The sequence below is a fragment of the Mus musculus genome, chromosome 6, assembly GCF_000001635.26.
Source record: "Mus musculus strain C57BL/6J chromosome 6, GRCm38.p6 C57BL/6J".
Classification (NCBI taxonomy): domain Eukaryota; kingdom Metazoa; phylum Chordata; class Mammalia; order Rodentia; family Muridae; genus Mus; species Mus musculus.
This window is the reverse complement of record NC_000072.6, coordinates 22,053,054-22,068,372: the sequence shown is the minus strand read 5'-3', so window position 1 is coordinate 22,068,372 and position 15,319 is coordinate 22,053,054. Positions and strand designations below refer to the sequence as shown.

The 15,319-nt window shown below is 40.7% G+C and overlaps 1 protein-coding gene across 6 annotated transcripts in view; it reads right to left on the bottom strand.

The window, feature by feature from the left end:
• Cped1 (cadherin-like and PC-esterase domain containing 1) overlaps positions 1-15,319 on the bottom strand; it is a 270,698-nt gene that overhangs the window by 188,035 nt on the left and 67,344 nt on the right. For all 6 annotated transcript variants that reach the window (XM_006505040.4, XM_011241054.3, XM_006505042.4 and 3 more), the window contains one exon: positions 8,421-8,496. In XM_006505040.4, coding sequence (XP_006505103.1) covers positions 8,421-8,496 — 76 coding nt within the window. The remainder of the gene's footprint in view (positions 1-8,420; positions 8,497-15,319) is intronic.

Genomic DNA, 15,319 nt, shown 5'->3' with positions numbered 1-15,319 from the left:
GATATAGCTGTCTCTTGTGAGACTATGCCGGGGCCTAGCAAACACAGAAGTGGATGCTCACAGTCAGCTATTGGATGGATCACAGGGTCCCCAATGGAGGAGCTAGAGAAATTACCCAAGGAGCTGAAGGGATCTGCAATCCTATAGGTGGAACAACAATATGAACTAACCAATCACACCCCCCCCCCCCCCAGAGCTGGTGTCTCTAGCTGCATATGAATCAGAAGATGGCCTAGTTGGCCATCAGTGGAAAGAGAGGCCCATTGGTTGTGCTAACTTTATATGCCTCAGTACAGGGGAATGCCAGGGCCAAGAAGTGGGAGTGGGTGGGTAGGGAAGTGGGTGGGGGAGCATGTGGGGGACTTTTGGGATAGCATTGGAAATGTAAATGAAATAAATACCCAATTAAAAAAAAAGATTTATTTATTTATTTTATATAAGCACACTGTAGCTGTCTTCAGACACACCAGAAGAGGGCATCAGATCTCATTATGGATGGTTGTCAGCCACCATGTGGTTGCTGGGATTTGAATTCAAGACCTCTGGAAGAGCAGTCAGTGCTCTTAACCACTGAACCATCTTTCTAGCCTACAAAGTGTTTTCTTTTGAAAATAATTTAATAAGAAGTAGTTTGCTCAATGTCCCATCACTTGCAAATGGCAGAGAGAGGTTTTTTTGTTTTGTTGTGTTGTTTTGTTTTTTAATGCAGATATACAGTTTCCCCAACACCTTTTGTTGAAATAGTTCTTTTCCTTTACAATAAAAGTCTGAGCTTTTGTTGCAAGTCTTCTGATCATCTTTATGGGAGTTTATGTGTTCTGTGATCGAGCTGATGATCTGTGTCTCTTTAGGAATTATGGTTTTATAGTTATCAGAAATCAGGAATCTGAGACCTCTGTGTTTTGTATGGCTTTTTTTCTTCTTCCCAATTTCCAGATTGTATTGGCTATTTAAGGCTCTTTGAGATTCTATACACATTTAGGCTAGATTTTCCTGTTTCTGCACAAAAGGCCACTATGGTGCTGATGATAGGATCAGCAGATCACCTTAATATTACAGACTTTTAAAAAATAAGCATTAAGCCTTTTACACAATAAACATGGGATGGACGGGTTTACTTTGGCTTTCCGTTTAAGGGTACAGCCTATGGGGTAGCAGCAGGTGTGTAAGGTCACAGCTCCCATGGCACCCACAGTAAGGAAATAGAAAGAGATAAATGCTCGTGTCCAGCTGCCTTTCTTCTTGCCATTCAGGATGGAGGCCCAGCTGGGAGACAGTGACACCACATTCAGAGTGGATCTTCCTTACTTAATAAACATCCTCACAGAACTCCAGTCAGGTTAATGCTAAGGACGAGCCATCTCATCACAACTAGGGGTGATGATCTTGTACTGAAGTTTAGTGCTAAAATGAGGTTCCACCTTCAGGGAATCTCAGTTCTTGTAGAGAAGCAAATGTGTGAAGACATAGATGGTTCCTGCAAGCTTTGGCGATGGGTAGCCAGGGAGACACTGAATGGACATTCAAATGTATTTCCAGAGATACCTCCAACTGGACATTCACTGAGTTTGTGAACTTCTTTTATAAAAATACAAATACAGCTAAGAGACCCTGTGGATTGCTGTCCGTGTGCAAACTAGGTCTGGTGAAATCTTAATTAGTCAGATAAGGCTAGAGCCTATGATTGGGCAGTGGGAAGGAAGATGGAGCTGAAAGTTTTAGGGAAGAGAAAGAGAGAGAGATAGACAGACAGACAGGGAGAAGACGGAAGAAGAAGATGACCCAGATCCACATGGCCTGAAATAGCCACAGGTAGCTATGGTTATCATAGAAGGGCAATAATGTAGGCCAATTTGTCCAACCTACGTGTGCAGCCTGTATCAATATCAAATTGAGTTTTGAGTACTTTGTGTGGGCATTTTGGGGTTGAGGATCTACTGTTACAAATCTGACTGGTAAATTACAAGCCTCAGGAGTTTTCATTATATGAGGCTAGGAGTTTAGAGCCAGCAGCAGCCAGTCTCAGCAGATTAGCTGCAGGGGTAGGATGGCCTGGGAGGGTATGAGCCGTTGGGGAGCAGCTAACCTCGGGAACCTGGGAAGACTGTGTCTTATGGCTCCTCATGGGGTGGTGAGATCATGGTGCCAGTGCCAGCCATAGCTGGACTTAGCGTGCATGGTTTTTAATAATTACATCCTACAAGACTCTACCTAAACTGAGGGTATACTTAAGTATGACTTGATTCCATCAGCTGACTTTCTGCCGCCACTTTGCTCAAGTCATACTAAAGAAGTTATATTTTTATTTAACAGGGAGTATCTTGCATTGGGAGTGGAATTAATCATGGGTAGCATAGAATGCAAGTGGTTTAGGAGTTAGAAAAGAATCAGGAAGCTCACAGAAAGCACAGAGAAAAGTGTCAGGATTCAAGAACAGGCAAACCTTGGAAGTATTAGACCTGGAATAGACTTCATGGTATGCATCATGAGCCAATGCTAAAAATAACTTCAATCATGGTATATGAATGACGGAATTTTATATCTGGTAACTAATAATTAGAATCTTATAAAGCTGCATCCTGTTTGTATGTAACCAATGTTTTAAATTTTATTTGTTATAGTTTTTCTTTCTTTCTCTCTTTCTTTCTCTCTTTCTTTCTTTCTTTCTTTCTCTCTCTCTTTCTTTCTTTCTTTCATTATTATTTTTATTAATTGGATATTTTCTTTATTTACATTTCAAATGTTATCCCTTTTCCTGGTTTCCCCTCTGAAAAATACCCTCCCCTTATACCCTCCCCCCCTCCCCCTACTCACCAACCCACCCACTCCCGCTTCCTATCCCTAGCATTCTCCCACACTGGGGCATAGGACAAAGGGCTTCTCTCCCCCCCCCCCCATTGATATCTGACTAAGCCATCCTCTGCTACATATGTAGCTGGAGCCATGAGTCCCACCATGTGTGTTCTTTGGTTGGTGGTTTAGTCCCTGGAAGCTCTGGGGTACTGCCTAGTTCATATTGTTGTTCCTCCTTTGGGGCTACAAACCTCTTCAGCTCCTTGGGGCCTTTCTCTAGCTCCTTCACTGGGGACCCTATTTTCTTTCTTTTCTTTTCTTTTCTTTTCTTTTCTTTTCTTTTCTTTTCTTTTCTTTTCTTTTTTTCTTTCCTTTTCTTTTCTTTTTTTTCTTCTCTTTTCTTTTTTTTCTTTTCTTTTCTTCTCTTCTCTTCTCTTCTCTCTCTCTCTCTCTCTCTCTCTCTCTCTCTCTCTCTCTCCCCCCCCTCCCTCCCCCTCTCTCTCTCTCTCTCTCTTTCTTTCTTTCTTTCTTTCTTTCTTTCTTTCTTTCTTTCTTTCTTTCTTTCAGGGGAGGGGGTCCTAAAATGATCCAAGTGTTATCTCTGAGTAGACATCTTGGTCTCCTTTAAAAATTCCATACAAAAGCCAGGGCTTAGACCTAAGATAAAACAACTTGAAAGAATGAATAATACTCAAAACAAAATAAAAACTTTGGCACACGCCAAACCAGGGCTCCTTGGATGGTGTTGCTGCACTAAGAACAAAAACAACACAAGACCCTGCAGAACAGATCTCTTATGTTAATGTTTGTGTAGTGCAAATATGGAAAAGCAATTCTTTCTATCAAGAAAATAAATGAATGTCCTAAAAAGCACAGACAACAAGTTTGAACCAAATGAATATCATAAAAACTCCCCCCCCCCAAAGGCAAAGTAGTAAATGGCGAGACAAAAATAAATCTTCTCACTAGCCAGAAAACTTTCCACGGGTGTGGCGTATCCTCCCATGTGAGTCACAAGTCTAAGGTCAGGTACAAGCTGGCTGGGGAAGGGACACACTGAGTGAGCCCTATTTGTTATCTCTGACCAGACTACTGCAACAGCCAAAATTCTGTCCTGCTTCACTTGCCTGGGTTCCAAGTACACCCATTCTTGGCATCTTGATCTGTATGTATTTCTGAAGACAAAGCTAAAGACATCAAGTCTCTATGGAATCATGGGGTCTTACAACGTTACTGACTACTTCCAACCCTGATATCCAGAAGCAAAACCATGTTACACTAATAACCCAGCATTGCACACTGATTATGCCTCAGAATGGATTCTCTGGACAGCGACACGTGTCCATGCATCTTTTTTTCCATGCATTTTTAAAATATTTTGGTATATCTTACAGAGACATTAATAAATTTTCTCCCAAACTAGTGTTTCAGAGATATTTATGTAAAGGATAGTCTTGGAAGATAGAAGGACATCCCATTCTGGGAAAAGGGGAACTTTTATTTTGTGTCTAAGGTAACCCAGTCGGTCTTGAATTCCTGAAATAGTCAAAGATGACCTTGAACTTCCTGATCGTCCTACCTCCACCTCTGAGATGACAGGCAAGTGCCAGGGACTGTGTTTATGCAGTGCCAGGGACTGAACCTATGCTTCATGCATGTAAGTTAGCACTGTACCAATTGAGCTCATTGCCTGTCAGAAAATATACAGTTTAAGTCTAAAGTTCCTCTCCTGAAGTGCAAACCACGGTGTTTATAGGTGTCACCTAGCCATGCAGGGTGAACTAGGGCTTGCTGAGTAGGTACGGATGCTGGACATTGCTCCCAACCATTAATGCTGCAAATACCAACTTCATTTGTTCCTGACTTAGGCATTTTATATCATCTGGCAATATCTAGATAAGTGTGGCAGGTGTCTGGTGAGCTAGAATATAGGGCAAATCTCACATCTATCACAGTTTTTCATGGAAACATAAAATTCTTCTCATAACCAATCATAAAAAGAGAAAAGCTTTAAGTGATGTGGGGTTGCTGCTCCATTTTTCAGAAATAGAGTAGTCCAGCCACAATTTATTAAGCATATGTATTAGATATAATATACAGCAAGATTTATTTTTAAATCAATATATACATATATGAATATACATAATCCACTTGATTTTAAAAACCTAATTATGAAATAGGTCCTATAATCCATACTTAGAGATTAAAAATAAAAGCAAAACCAGAAAATAAATAAATCCTGTAAAATTAAGTCATTCAGATTGCTAACTAATAGCAAACGTCAAAACCTCTGATTTCAAACTTTTATTAGCCTCTAAGCAAAACATGATCTAAAATTGTACAGACTATTTTGATCTTAAACAACAATACCTATGGTATATATAGCATTATATTTTATTTTGGTTTTCCATGTTTGTTTTTCCTCAAAAAATAATAGCTGTTTAATAAGCTCTTTTATATTGCAAGCACCATCCTAAATATTTCATAGGCACCATCTTATGTTCATGATCTTCTCTGATAATCAAATTTTGTATTAGACAATCTTTACACATATGGAATATACAGAAACCATTCTTGCCTCCTACCTCCTTACCATTCTGGCAAACCCTTCTCTCCCCAACCAATCTCTATCTTTCTCCTCCTCCTCCCCCTTGTACAAGTGTATTCATTTTGTTTGTGACCCACTAAGATTGAGCAGTAAGTAGTCGGTGTGTGCCTTAGGTTTGATGCTGCCTCTTGCAGCCCAGCTGGCTCAGCAGAGGGTAAATGTTTCACAGGCACTATCTTATTATCATGGATAGAAACTGAGAGAGTGTGTTGATGTGTAACCCACTTGCCCTGGAGATCACAATCTTGCCTGGACTCCTGGGTCCAAGGATTACCGATACAAACATCACCATCCTCAGCCCACCACCATTCAGCCTTTGAATGATTCCATATACCATACTACAGTGGCGTTATTACCTGGTCTGCACTTACTAATAAATATTCAACACTCACAGTAAACCAATTAGTTTCAGTTTGTGAATAAGGTTATATTATATTTTGTGTGTTCATAGGAAAAAAAGGACGACAAAAGCATTTTGTGTGTTCATGAAATTCAAATCGGAAATTTATGCTGTTAGGTACGTTACTTTTCAAGCGAGACACCTAAGAAAATTATCTTCAGTTCAAGAAAGATAACATGGGAGGAGAAGTTATCCCACAAGACTATATTGTTACTCACAGAGATAAATAGAAAATTAGCATATAAGAGGGAGGGAGAGAGAGGGAGGGGGAGAGAGAGAGAGAGAGAGCAAAAAGGGTTACACATTTCTAGATTTGGCGGTATTCTTCAGAGTAAAATGATTTAAACTAAAGAAGACAGAAAAGGCTTCGTAATTCTATAGAAGCAAGTTAAAAATAATGTATCAGACCTTCTTGAAGCGTATATACATAGGTGTGTGCATGTATATTTAAATAGATTTCACACTCCCATTTTGCTGCTATACTGCCCTTTTGTTTTCTGTGATGCTAAAGGCTTTTGTTCTGAACCAAACATTCTTGCATATAAATTACAGCAGGAAACAGACCAAAAAAGATTGCTTTAAAACCTGTAAGCTCTGTTCAAAATGCAGACAGTTTGGTAGTGGGGATTTCCTTAACTGAAGGAACTCGGGGCTTATTCATATTTAGTAGTAGAAATATTGTTTTTACTCAGCCCAGAAGAGCACTAAATTTTTTTTGTGTTATTTATTTATTTGAGTGTTCATATGTATGTGTGGGGGTGTGTGCATGCATGTGTACCTGCATATGGAGGACAGGGGGCAACCTCAAGTGTCCTTGGCCATCAGTTTCTACCCTATTTTTTTGAGATGAGCCTGTGATTGTGCCTGAAGCTTACTGAATTGTCAAGACATTGCTATTGGGACTCAAAGTCAGGTCTTCGTGCTTATGAGAAAAACAATTTACTGAATGAGTCATCTCCACAGATACACATTATTGCTTTATTTCAAAATGAAGTATCTGGAGATACAGCTAAGTGGTCAAGTGCTTTCTTAGCATGAACAAGGCCCATGTTCAAGCATGTTCAAGTCCCAGTCCCTGCAGGAGATGTGGGGTGTGAAGGGGATTTCAAGCCAGGGGTGGTGGCACACACCTACAACCCCAATCACTTGGGGATTAGAGGCAAGGAAATCAGAAATTCAAGGATAGTATTGGCTACTCAGAGTGTTTGAGGCCAGGCTGAGCAAACCAGGCTTTAGCTTAAAAGAGCTAAGGTCTCCGCAGTCAGCCATAAGTGTACTATGAAATGACACAGGTGGAAAAAAAATCACATGCTATTTATTTTAGAAATGTATCTTAAATTTAAAGAAAAATTACCGGTTCATTGAAATTTTTATTCCTAGTCAGTGAATTAAAGAGAGGAGCCTGTTGTCAGTACACGAGGACAAGCCTAAGGCTGATGCTCAGCTGGGAGGCAGACTCTCAATCTGTGGAGAAGCCGATGGGTGACAGTATGCCATGTTTTCCCATCCCACTAAGTCATAAATTAATAAATGCACAAATGAAGTCATGCAGATCTAAATTTTAATTATGTGGTAAAGCACTTCCTAAGGGCACGAGCATTAATGGGTATTAAACAAGAAATTTGAGGTACTCTCACCACTGAGCTCAAAAGTAGGCTATAATCTTATCTGTGGAGATGTAGTTCATCTTTAGTGGCTCACTTCCTCTCTGGTGTTTTTTCCACTTAGGGAACTGTGCAGAAACGGGAGGTAGTTGTTTTTCTCCCATATTCCTGATACAGTCAAGATAGAATGTTTTTCATTGATTGTCCTGCCTTAAACACAGTTAGAGGATTTTAGAGAGGAAAAAACAAATTTTGACAACAGAATAACTACTCTAGTTTGCTTTCTATCGCTATGATAAGGCACCATGACCAAAAGCAACTGGAGAGGAGAATGTTTACTTTACCCCTCTGCTACGGAGAAGTCAGGGCAAGAACTGAAGGTCTGAAGTGAAGCAGAGGCTATAGAGGGGCACTACTTACTGGCTTGCTGTCTATGTTCAGTCTACTTTCTTATATAAACCATCCCATTCTGGTACTAGCCAACAGTGGTCTGGGCCACATCAAACATTAAGGAAGAAGAAGACCCACAATTTTGCCTACAGGCCAATCTGATATTTTGGTTTGTTTCTCAGTTAAACTTCCTTTTCCCAGATAACCCTGGCCTGTATCAAGTTGAAAAAAAAAAAAAAAAAAAAAAGACACAACCAAACAAATCCTAGCATAATGATACAATCATAAATTCTTGTAAAACTTCAAGTTGTATATAACTAAGAACCATCATCATTATTTTTAAACTACGGCAGAATTACTTCAAGAAGAAACAGGTTAAGACGAATAGAAACATATGCCTGCCATGTCAGAGGGAAAAACTGAAAGACAAAGTGTCAGTTTTGCTAGTTTGGGGTATTATCAATGCCTTCCTATTGGCAGAGCCTGGGTGTCAGGGAAGATGTGGGCAACAGAGTTAATAGAAGGGGGAGCTGGAGATGCTGCTCTGAGGCCTTGCTAATTATTACTTACACGGTAGCCTGCAGATGTCAGACACTCACGCATAAAGAAGCAAACTGAAGATTACCTGGAAATCTTCTGGTTATTTCACACAAGCCTTCTCTCCTGCAAAGCTGAGGCTGTATTTCTGGTAACACATTTACCTGAAAGAGGGAAAAGATTTTAGTGATTTAAGTGTTCACGAATGACAGTGCCAAGGAAAGATAGACAGACAGACAGACAGACAGACAGATAGATAGGATGGAAAGAAAGAAAGAAAGAAAGAAAGAAAGAAAGAAAGAAAGAAAGAAAGAAAGAAAGAAAGAAAGAAAGAAAGAAAGAAAGATGGATGATGGATGGATGGATGGAGAGATAGAGAGATAGAGAGATGGATAGATGGAGAGATGGAGAGATAAAGAGAGACATAGTTAGGCACATAAATACATATATACATAGATAGATACATAGACAGTGGTAGCTATTAATCATTATCTGCCATAACCACATCCAACTGTAAAAAGTCTGGATATTGACACTTGAATCAAGGATGGCAAAGTAGCTGCTTTGATTACATAAAATAAAAATTTTCCCTTAGAAATCTTCAAAAAATTTGGGAATAACTCAGGAAATCTTTTTATTTCAAAGCTATCATATTTGCTAGATATAAAAATACATACTTATGCCAAATATAGTATCATAGCTCCATAGTTGCACATGGTAAAAATAGTGCTGAAGCACTGAAAAGCCACACAACCAAGTTCCAGAGGCCATGGTGACTTGTGCTACTCAAATTTTCAGTCTGTGCCAAGCCAGTCTCAGTATCTCTCACAAAGTCTTCACTTCATCTTTACTTCATAAATGAAGGGCATCGTTGTTTCACCCACTTTAAGAACAGCCCCTATTCTAACTAGTTTAATTGTCTCCCCTGTGACTCTACAGTTTGATCAACTAGCTACATCAACTACATCCCCAAAATAAAACCAAATATGGTTAAACCTTGTTAAATTGGAGGGATGGAGGGAGGGAGGGAGGGACGGAGGGAGGGAGGGGGGGGAGGGAGGGAGAGAGAGAGAGATTGATTTAAATTAACTTTGAGATCAGATTCATTCTTGAGACATTATTGATTACATTCAAATTAACTCCCTCACCCAAAAAAGTATTATAGTTTCTTCAACCCGTCCTGCTGTCACGATGAGATAAAACTCAACTGTGTTGGGGAAAACGGGGCAGAAGACATGGCTGCAGTACTAATTCTGCACTTGACAGAATCCTAACCTTGAGCACGGTGTGCTTGTTTGCTCTCAGTGTCTTCCCTTGCACAATAAAGTATGTAGAGCCTTGGGTATCTACGTCCTACTTTGATCAATTCTGTAATAAGATGTAACTTTTTTCCTAATGATTCATTTAAAGTGCTTTGACCCAGTCTGATTAGATCGTCCCTGACACTTGGAATTGTATTAACTTACTCATTTACTCAGCAGACTCTCTGTAGCCTAAGTGTAGCTCCAGGGAGAACAAGCCCCAGCTCGGGTCCTGTAAGCAGACCTACACAGTACCTCAGCATGGACAGCTTTCCTTCCTAAACACTGTGTTCTGGGCAGAGTCTATGTTGATGCCCAAGTCTACCACTGTTATACATTTGCTCTAGAAATCTAGGGAGAGCTTTCTCTGTGGGACACTTACAGGTTTAGGGTTGACTACATTTCTAAAATTCAAAAATGGCTAAGTTTAGAGGCTAAGTATAAGGCAACAAGGAAAATTCAAGTGGCACAAGTCACCATGTCCTCTGGAACAAGGACCTAAAGCCCTGGCTCAGCACGTTAGAATTCTTAAGTTAAGCTGGAGGGACAGGCAGAGGACTGCAAAAGCATGCAGACTCTGTAACAGAGATTTTTGATCTTTTTTTGTTGTGTTTTAAGTTGCACATGCAGCACCTTTGTAAGATTGTGCAAAGCTTCAAATGGCAATAAACGGAGTCATTTTTCCTTATGCAAGGCAAAATCACTCAGTTGCCAACAATTTAATAGAGTGTTTGGTGGAGGGAAGAGCCAGAAAGTGACCATGCACTTGAGATGCTAATGATCATTAAGGATCATGGACTAGCACATGTCGATTCTAACCTTCTGAAGGTCTCAGAGCATATGGGTTGCTAGGGTGGAAGCTTAGAGCACTGGCTCTCTCTTCTCCTCCTGCCCTATCAGGAGGCAATGGAAGATGCCCCGGTTCAAAGGATATAACTGGGCACCAAGAATTTATGTAGCTACTACAAAGGCAGAATGTGTCTAAATTGTTTCTATTGGAAATTATCAGAAGCAAATGTAAAAAGCCAGGCCTGGGGAGCGATCGATTGATAAGCAGAGGTCAGGTCCCTAGCACCCATTCGAAAGGCCAAGCAGATGTGGCAGCCGTCCTGTAATCCCAGCACTGGGCATGCAGAGACAGGTTTCTTGGGGCAAGATGGCCTGCTAGACTATATGGAATTAGAGAACTCTGGGCTCAGTAAGTGACCTTTCACAATAAATAAAACCGAGAGCAATTGAGAAAGATGCCAAACTTCAACTTCAGGTCTCCATAGGCATTCACAGATACATGGACACAAACATGTAAACATGCATACACACAGATATACACACTACACACATATACTAGTGTGCATGTTCATACACATACAAACACACACACACAGACACACTCACACACACAGAAGCAAAAGAAAGAGCCAAAATCTGACTTCTTTGAGGCATTTTTCATTCAAAAAAAAAAGCAAAGCCATTATATGAATCATATAAACTTAGAAAATAAAATGGCTTCCATAGGCTCATATATTTGAACACTTGGTCCTTAGTCAATGGACTGTTTGGGGAATTATTAGGAAGTGTGGCCTTGCTGGAGGATATGTGTCACGCCACAGCTGACTTTGATGTTTCCAAAGCCCACTGCAGGCCTAGTCTCACTCTCTCAGCCTCTATCTTTTAGAACAGAGGTGAGCTCTCAGCTAGCACTCCTGTACCATGCCTGCCTCCTGCTGCCTTGCTCTCTGACATGAGGATCATGGATGGACTCACCCTCTGGAACTGTAAGTTAGGCCCCAGCTAAATGCATTCTTTTGGAGGTTGCCTTAGTCATGATGTTTCTTCACAACAATGGATAAATAACCCACACACATTTTAAAAAATTGAAAACAAAATAAACATTATTATTTAATTAAAGAGGATGAACGTTTAAACTGGGACTACTTAAAAAGAATAAGAAGTAGATGGGAATTTTTTTTTTCTGGTCATTCCAAAATGAAGAGTAACATGAACATCACACTGGGGCTTACAGAATCTTCTTTCAGCTCGTTTTATCTATAGAGAGGACCAGACCTTTTCTTTTGTCAGAATGGAGACTTTCTCCTAAGGTTATCCAAGGTCATCAGCAATGAAAATAACTAATGTCAAACAAACAAACAAACAAACAAACAAACAAAAACAAAACCAGGAGACCCAGCTAGGGAAAGACAGACATTTCTCTTCTGTCTTCCAAACTTAATCACCATTCCATCAAAGTAACAAGGAGATGCCCTGCGTGCTTTTCAGCAAAAGTCTCCAGTGCTCCAAACTCTGGAATCAGCATCTGGTTTCAGCGACTGCTAATCCCACAAACATTCCAAGCTGGGAAGGAACTCCTTTGCTTCTGAAACACTAGCACCACCCATCTCCTCGAGATGAGAACTCCAGTTAGTAAAGGCAGCATTCCCTCATACAGCGGCCTCGCTTCACAGAATCTCATGGATATGCCCACTTTAATTCCTTGTTTCTACCCTTCAGCCCATTCATTCATTCATTCATTCATTCATTCATTCTGATTGTCACAAATGTTATGAATATTTTCACTAACTACTGAAGTTGCAAGTTTTAATTCAAAATCCTAATCTGACCTGGTGCCCTCCTTCACGCCAGAGTGATTGACAATTCCGTGACACCCCCAACACACGTGAAAGGAATTCAGTCCCGAATATGTGGTGTACATACGTCACAGGTCATAAGGCTTCACATTATTCATTCTTACCAAGTGAAGTTATCTACATGTGTCATTGACAATTCATTTTTTTTTTTTTTTTTAAGAATTCACATTGGACTAGTCTGTTAGAACAGCGCCTGAATACTTGATCTGAAAGGCTTTCTGAGAAAGCAGGCATTGGAAGTCAGACTCCCCAAGAGTGGCTCCTTATTAGTTCTTTCATTACTAAGAGGTCTTAGAGAACTGTCTTAGCCGCTGTGTGCTACTGTCTCTTCCGCTGTAAAGAAAGCACCAGTGCAAGCCGGAATGCTCAGGACGCGACTGGTGCACCTTAAAACCTCGCAAGCGTTAGCTGCTGCTATCTCTCATTTGTATAGCCACCCCAGCTAGGCCAACTCACCCTCATCTGGGTGAATCATCTCAGGAACTGGCTTCCTCCACTCACTCATTGCTTCTGAAGTGTTTTCTTCAACATAGCTGCCAGGGCAAAGCCAGTTAAACTGCAATGGGATTCCTGTCGCCCCTCTACTCAAAATCCTCCATCAACCCACCCCTTCACCAAGGACAAAATCTGTGGTCATTAAAAAGATCTCCATGTCACATATAAGAACCCCCCCCCCCCACTCCAAGAACATTTCTACCTTCTGCTCCTTCCACACTAACCTCCCCCCACCCCCCAGTTATATGGGATCCTTGTGTTCTTAAAACATACAAGACAGCATGGAGAGATGACTCAGCATTTAAATGAACTAGCCTCTCTTCCAGAGGACCCAGGTTCAATTCCCTGCACCTGCATGGTAGTTGTGTAACTCCAGTCCTAAGGGATCCAACTCCCTCTTCTTGCACGTGGTGTGCAGATATGCATTCAGGCAGAACGAGAATGGCTTCTATATGCTCATATATTTGAACGCTTGGTCCTTAGTCAATGGAGTGTTTGGGGAATTATTAGGAAGTGTGGCCTTGTTGAAGGAGGTGTCTCACTTGGGGGTTGACTTTGATGTTTCAAAAGCCCACTCCAGGCCTAGTCTCACTCTCCTAGCCTCTAACTTAGAATAGAGGTGAGCTCTCAGCTAGTGCTCCTGTACCATGCCTGCCTCCTGCTGCCTTGCTCTCTGACATGATGATCATGGATGGACTCACCCTCTGGAACTGTAAGCTAGGCCCCAGCTAAATGCATTCTTTCCGAAGTTTCCTTAGCTGTGGTATCTCTTCACAACAACAAATAAACAACTGAGACACCCACACACATAAAAAAAATAAAAAAAATTTAAAAAAAAAACCAACCTGAAAACAAAATAAAAAACAAACAAGACAAGACAGATAAATAAAAACCAGACAATTTCCTTTTACAGGATGTTGCTTTCACCTTTCCTTTGTGTCTGTAATTTTTACCTGAGACACTGGCACCAGGACCTCAAGGTCTTCCAGGCTGGACTCAAATGTCACTTGTTTGGAAGTGTGGGGCTTGTTTGGCAGGGTTCCTCTGTATAGACCTGCCTGTTCTGGAACTCACTCTGTAGACCAGGTGAGCCATGAACTCAGAAATCCTCCTACCTCTTCCCCCTATGTGCTGGGAACAAAGTTATGTATTACCATACCTGCTCAAATGTCACTTTCTTGATGGAGCCTTCCCTACTCATCTGAAGTTCACCTACTATTTTTTTTTCTCTTTTTACTTTAATTTTTTTCCCCTGGCTCCTTTTGACATCTACTGTGTATCTTTACCAGAGTTTTTCCTTTCCCTGTCTCCTGCTGAGAGTCTATTCCCCGTAAGAGCAAGGGTTTACATCTGTTTGGTTCATTTATATTAACTCAGTATGTAAACAGGGCTCAGGACATATGTTCATCAAGTAACTGTAGACATGACAAAGGTGCAGATGTGTTAATTAATGCACAGACAGATGACTGAGTGAGTTGACAAAGTCAAAAATAGGATGACACATTTGTCAAGGAAAACATTTGGGAGGTGGAGGCCTCCATCCTGATAAATGGTGTGAGTCTAAATTTATTGTAAAAATAATCAGGCAGGCAAAATTTTCCCACATGAGATTTTACTTTTTTAAATAAGAGGAAGTCAGACATGGCACATTGACAGAAATAGATCTTCCTTATAGAAGATTCACAACATAATAATTATAAAAGGAATGAGGAAATAGAAAATGATCGTTAAAATTGATAATACTGATAACTGGTAAAGTCCCCGACTAGATATTAAAATTGGTGTCCCAAAGTTTGCAGAAAAGCAAAATATTTTCAGTCTCAAAGTGTCTCATCCCAAATACTTACAAAGCAAAATGAAAAGTAGCAATTCTGCAGGGAAAGAGGCAACAGATAACACCTATGCCAGACGGCGGCAAAACCGACAGGACCAAGGCGTGCTGTGTACTTCCTGATCCTTAAAATCACAAAATATATAATCTCTTCTGTGTCTCCTTTAGTTACTTTTTAATTGCTGTGACAAAACACCATAATCAAGGATCTTATAAAATAAATCGTTTATTGAGGGCTATAGTTTCAGAGGACAAGTCCATGACCATCATGGCAGAGAACATGGCAGCAGGCAGGGAGGCATGGTGCTGGAGCAGTAACTGAGAGCTTACATACAGACCCCCAGTGAAGATGGTGGAGAGAGTGAGACTAGGTCTAGCATGGGTTTTGAAACCTAAAAGCCTGTCACCAGCGACATACCTCCTCCAACATAACCACACCTCTCATCCTTCTTATCCCAGTTTCACAAACAGGAAGCCAAGTATTCAAATATATGAGCCCATGTGGGCCACTCTCATTCAAACACCCACAGTGTCATTCTTGCCATTGGGTCCGCAGCATAGGCTGCTATGACTTCACTTAGGAGTTATGAAACAGTGTGGTTTGGGAACTTTCCTCACAGACTTGTAAGTATCAGTACTATGTAACTTGTCTAGTGTAGTGGCTAGCACATTAGACAGGCCTTCATTTCATCGTCACTTATGAAAGCTCACACAG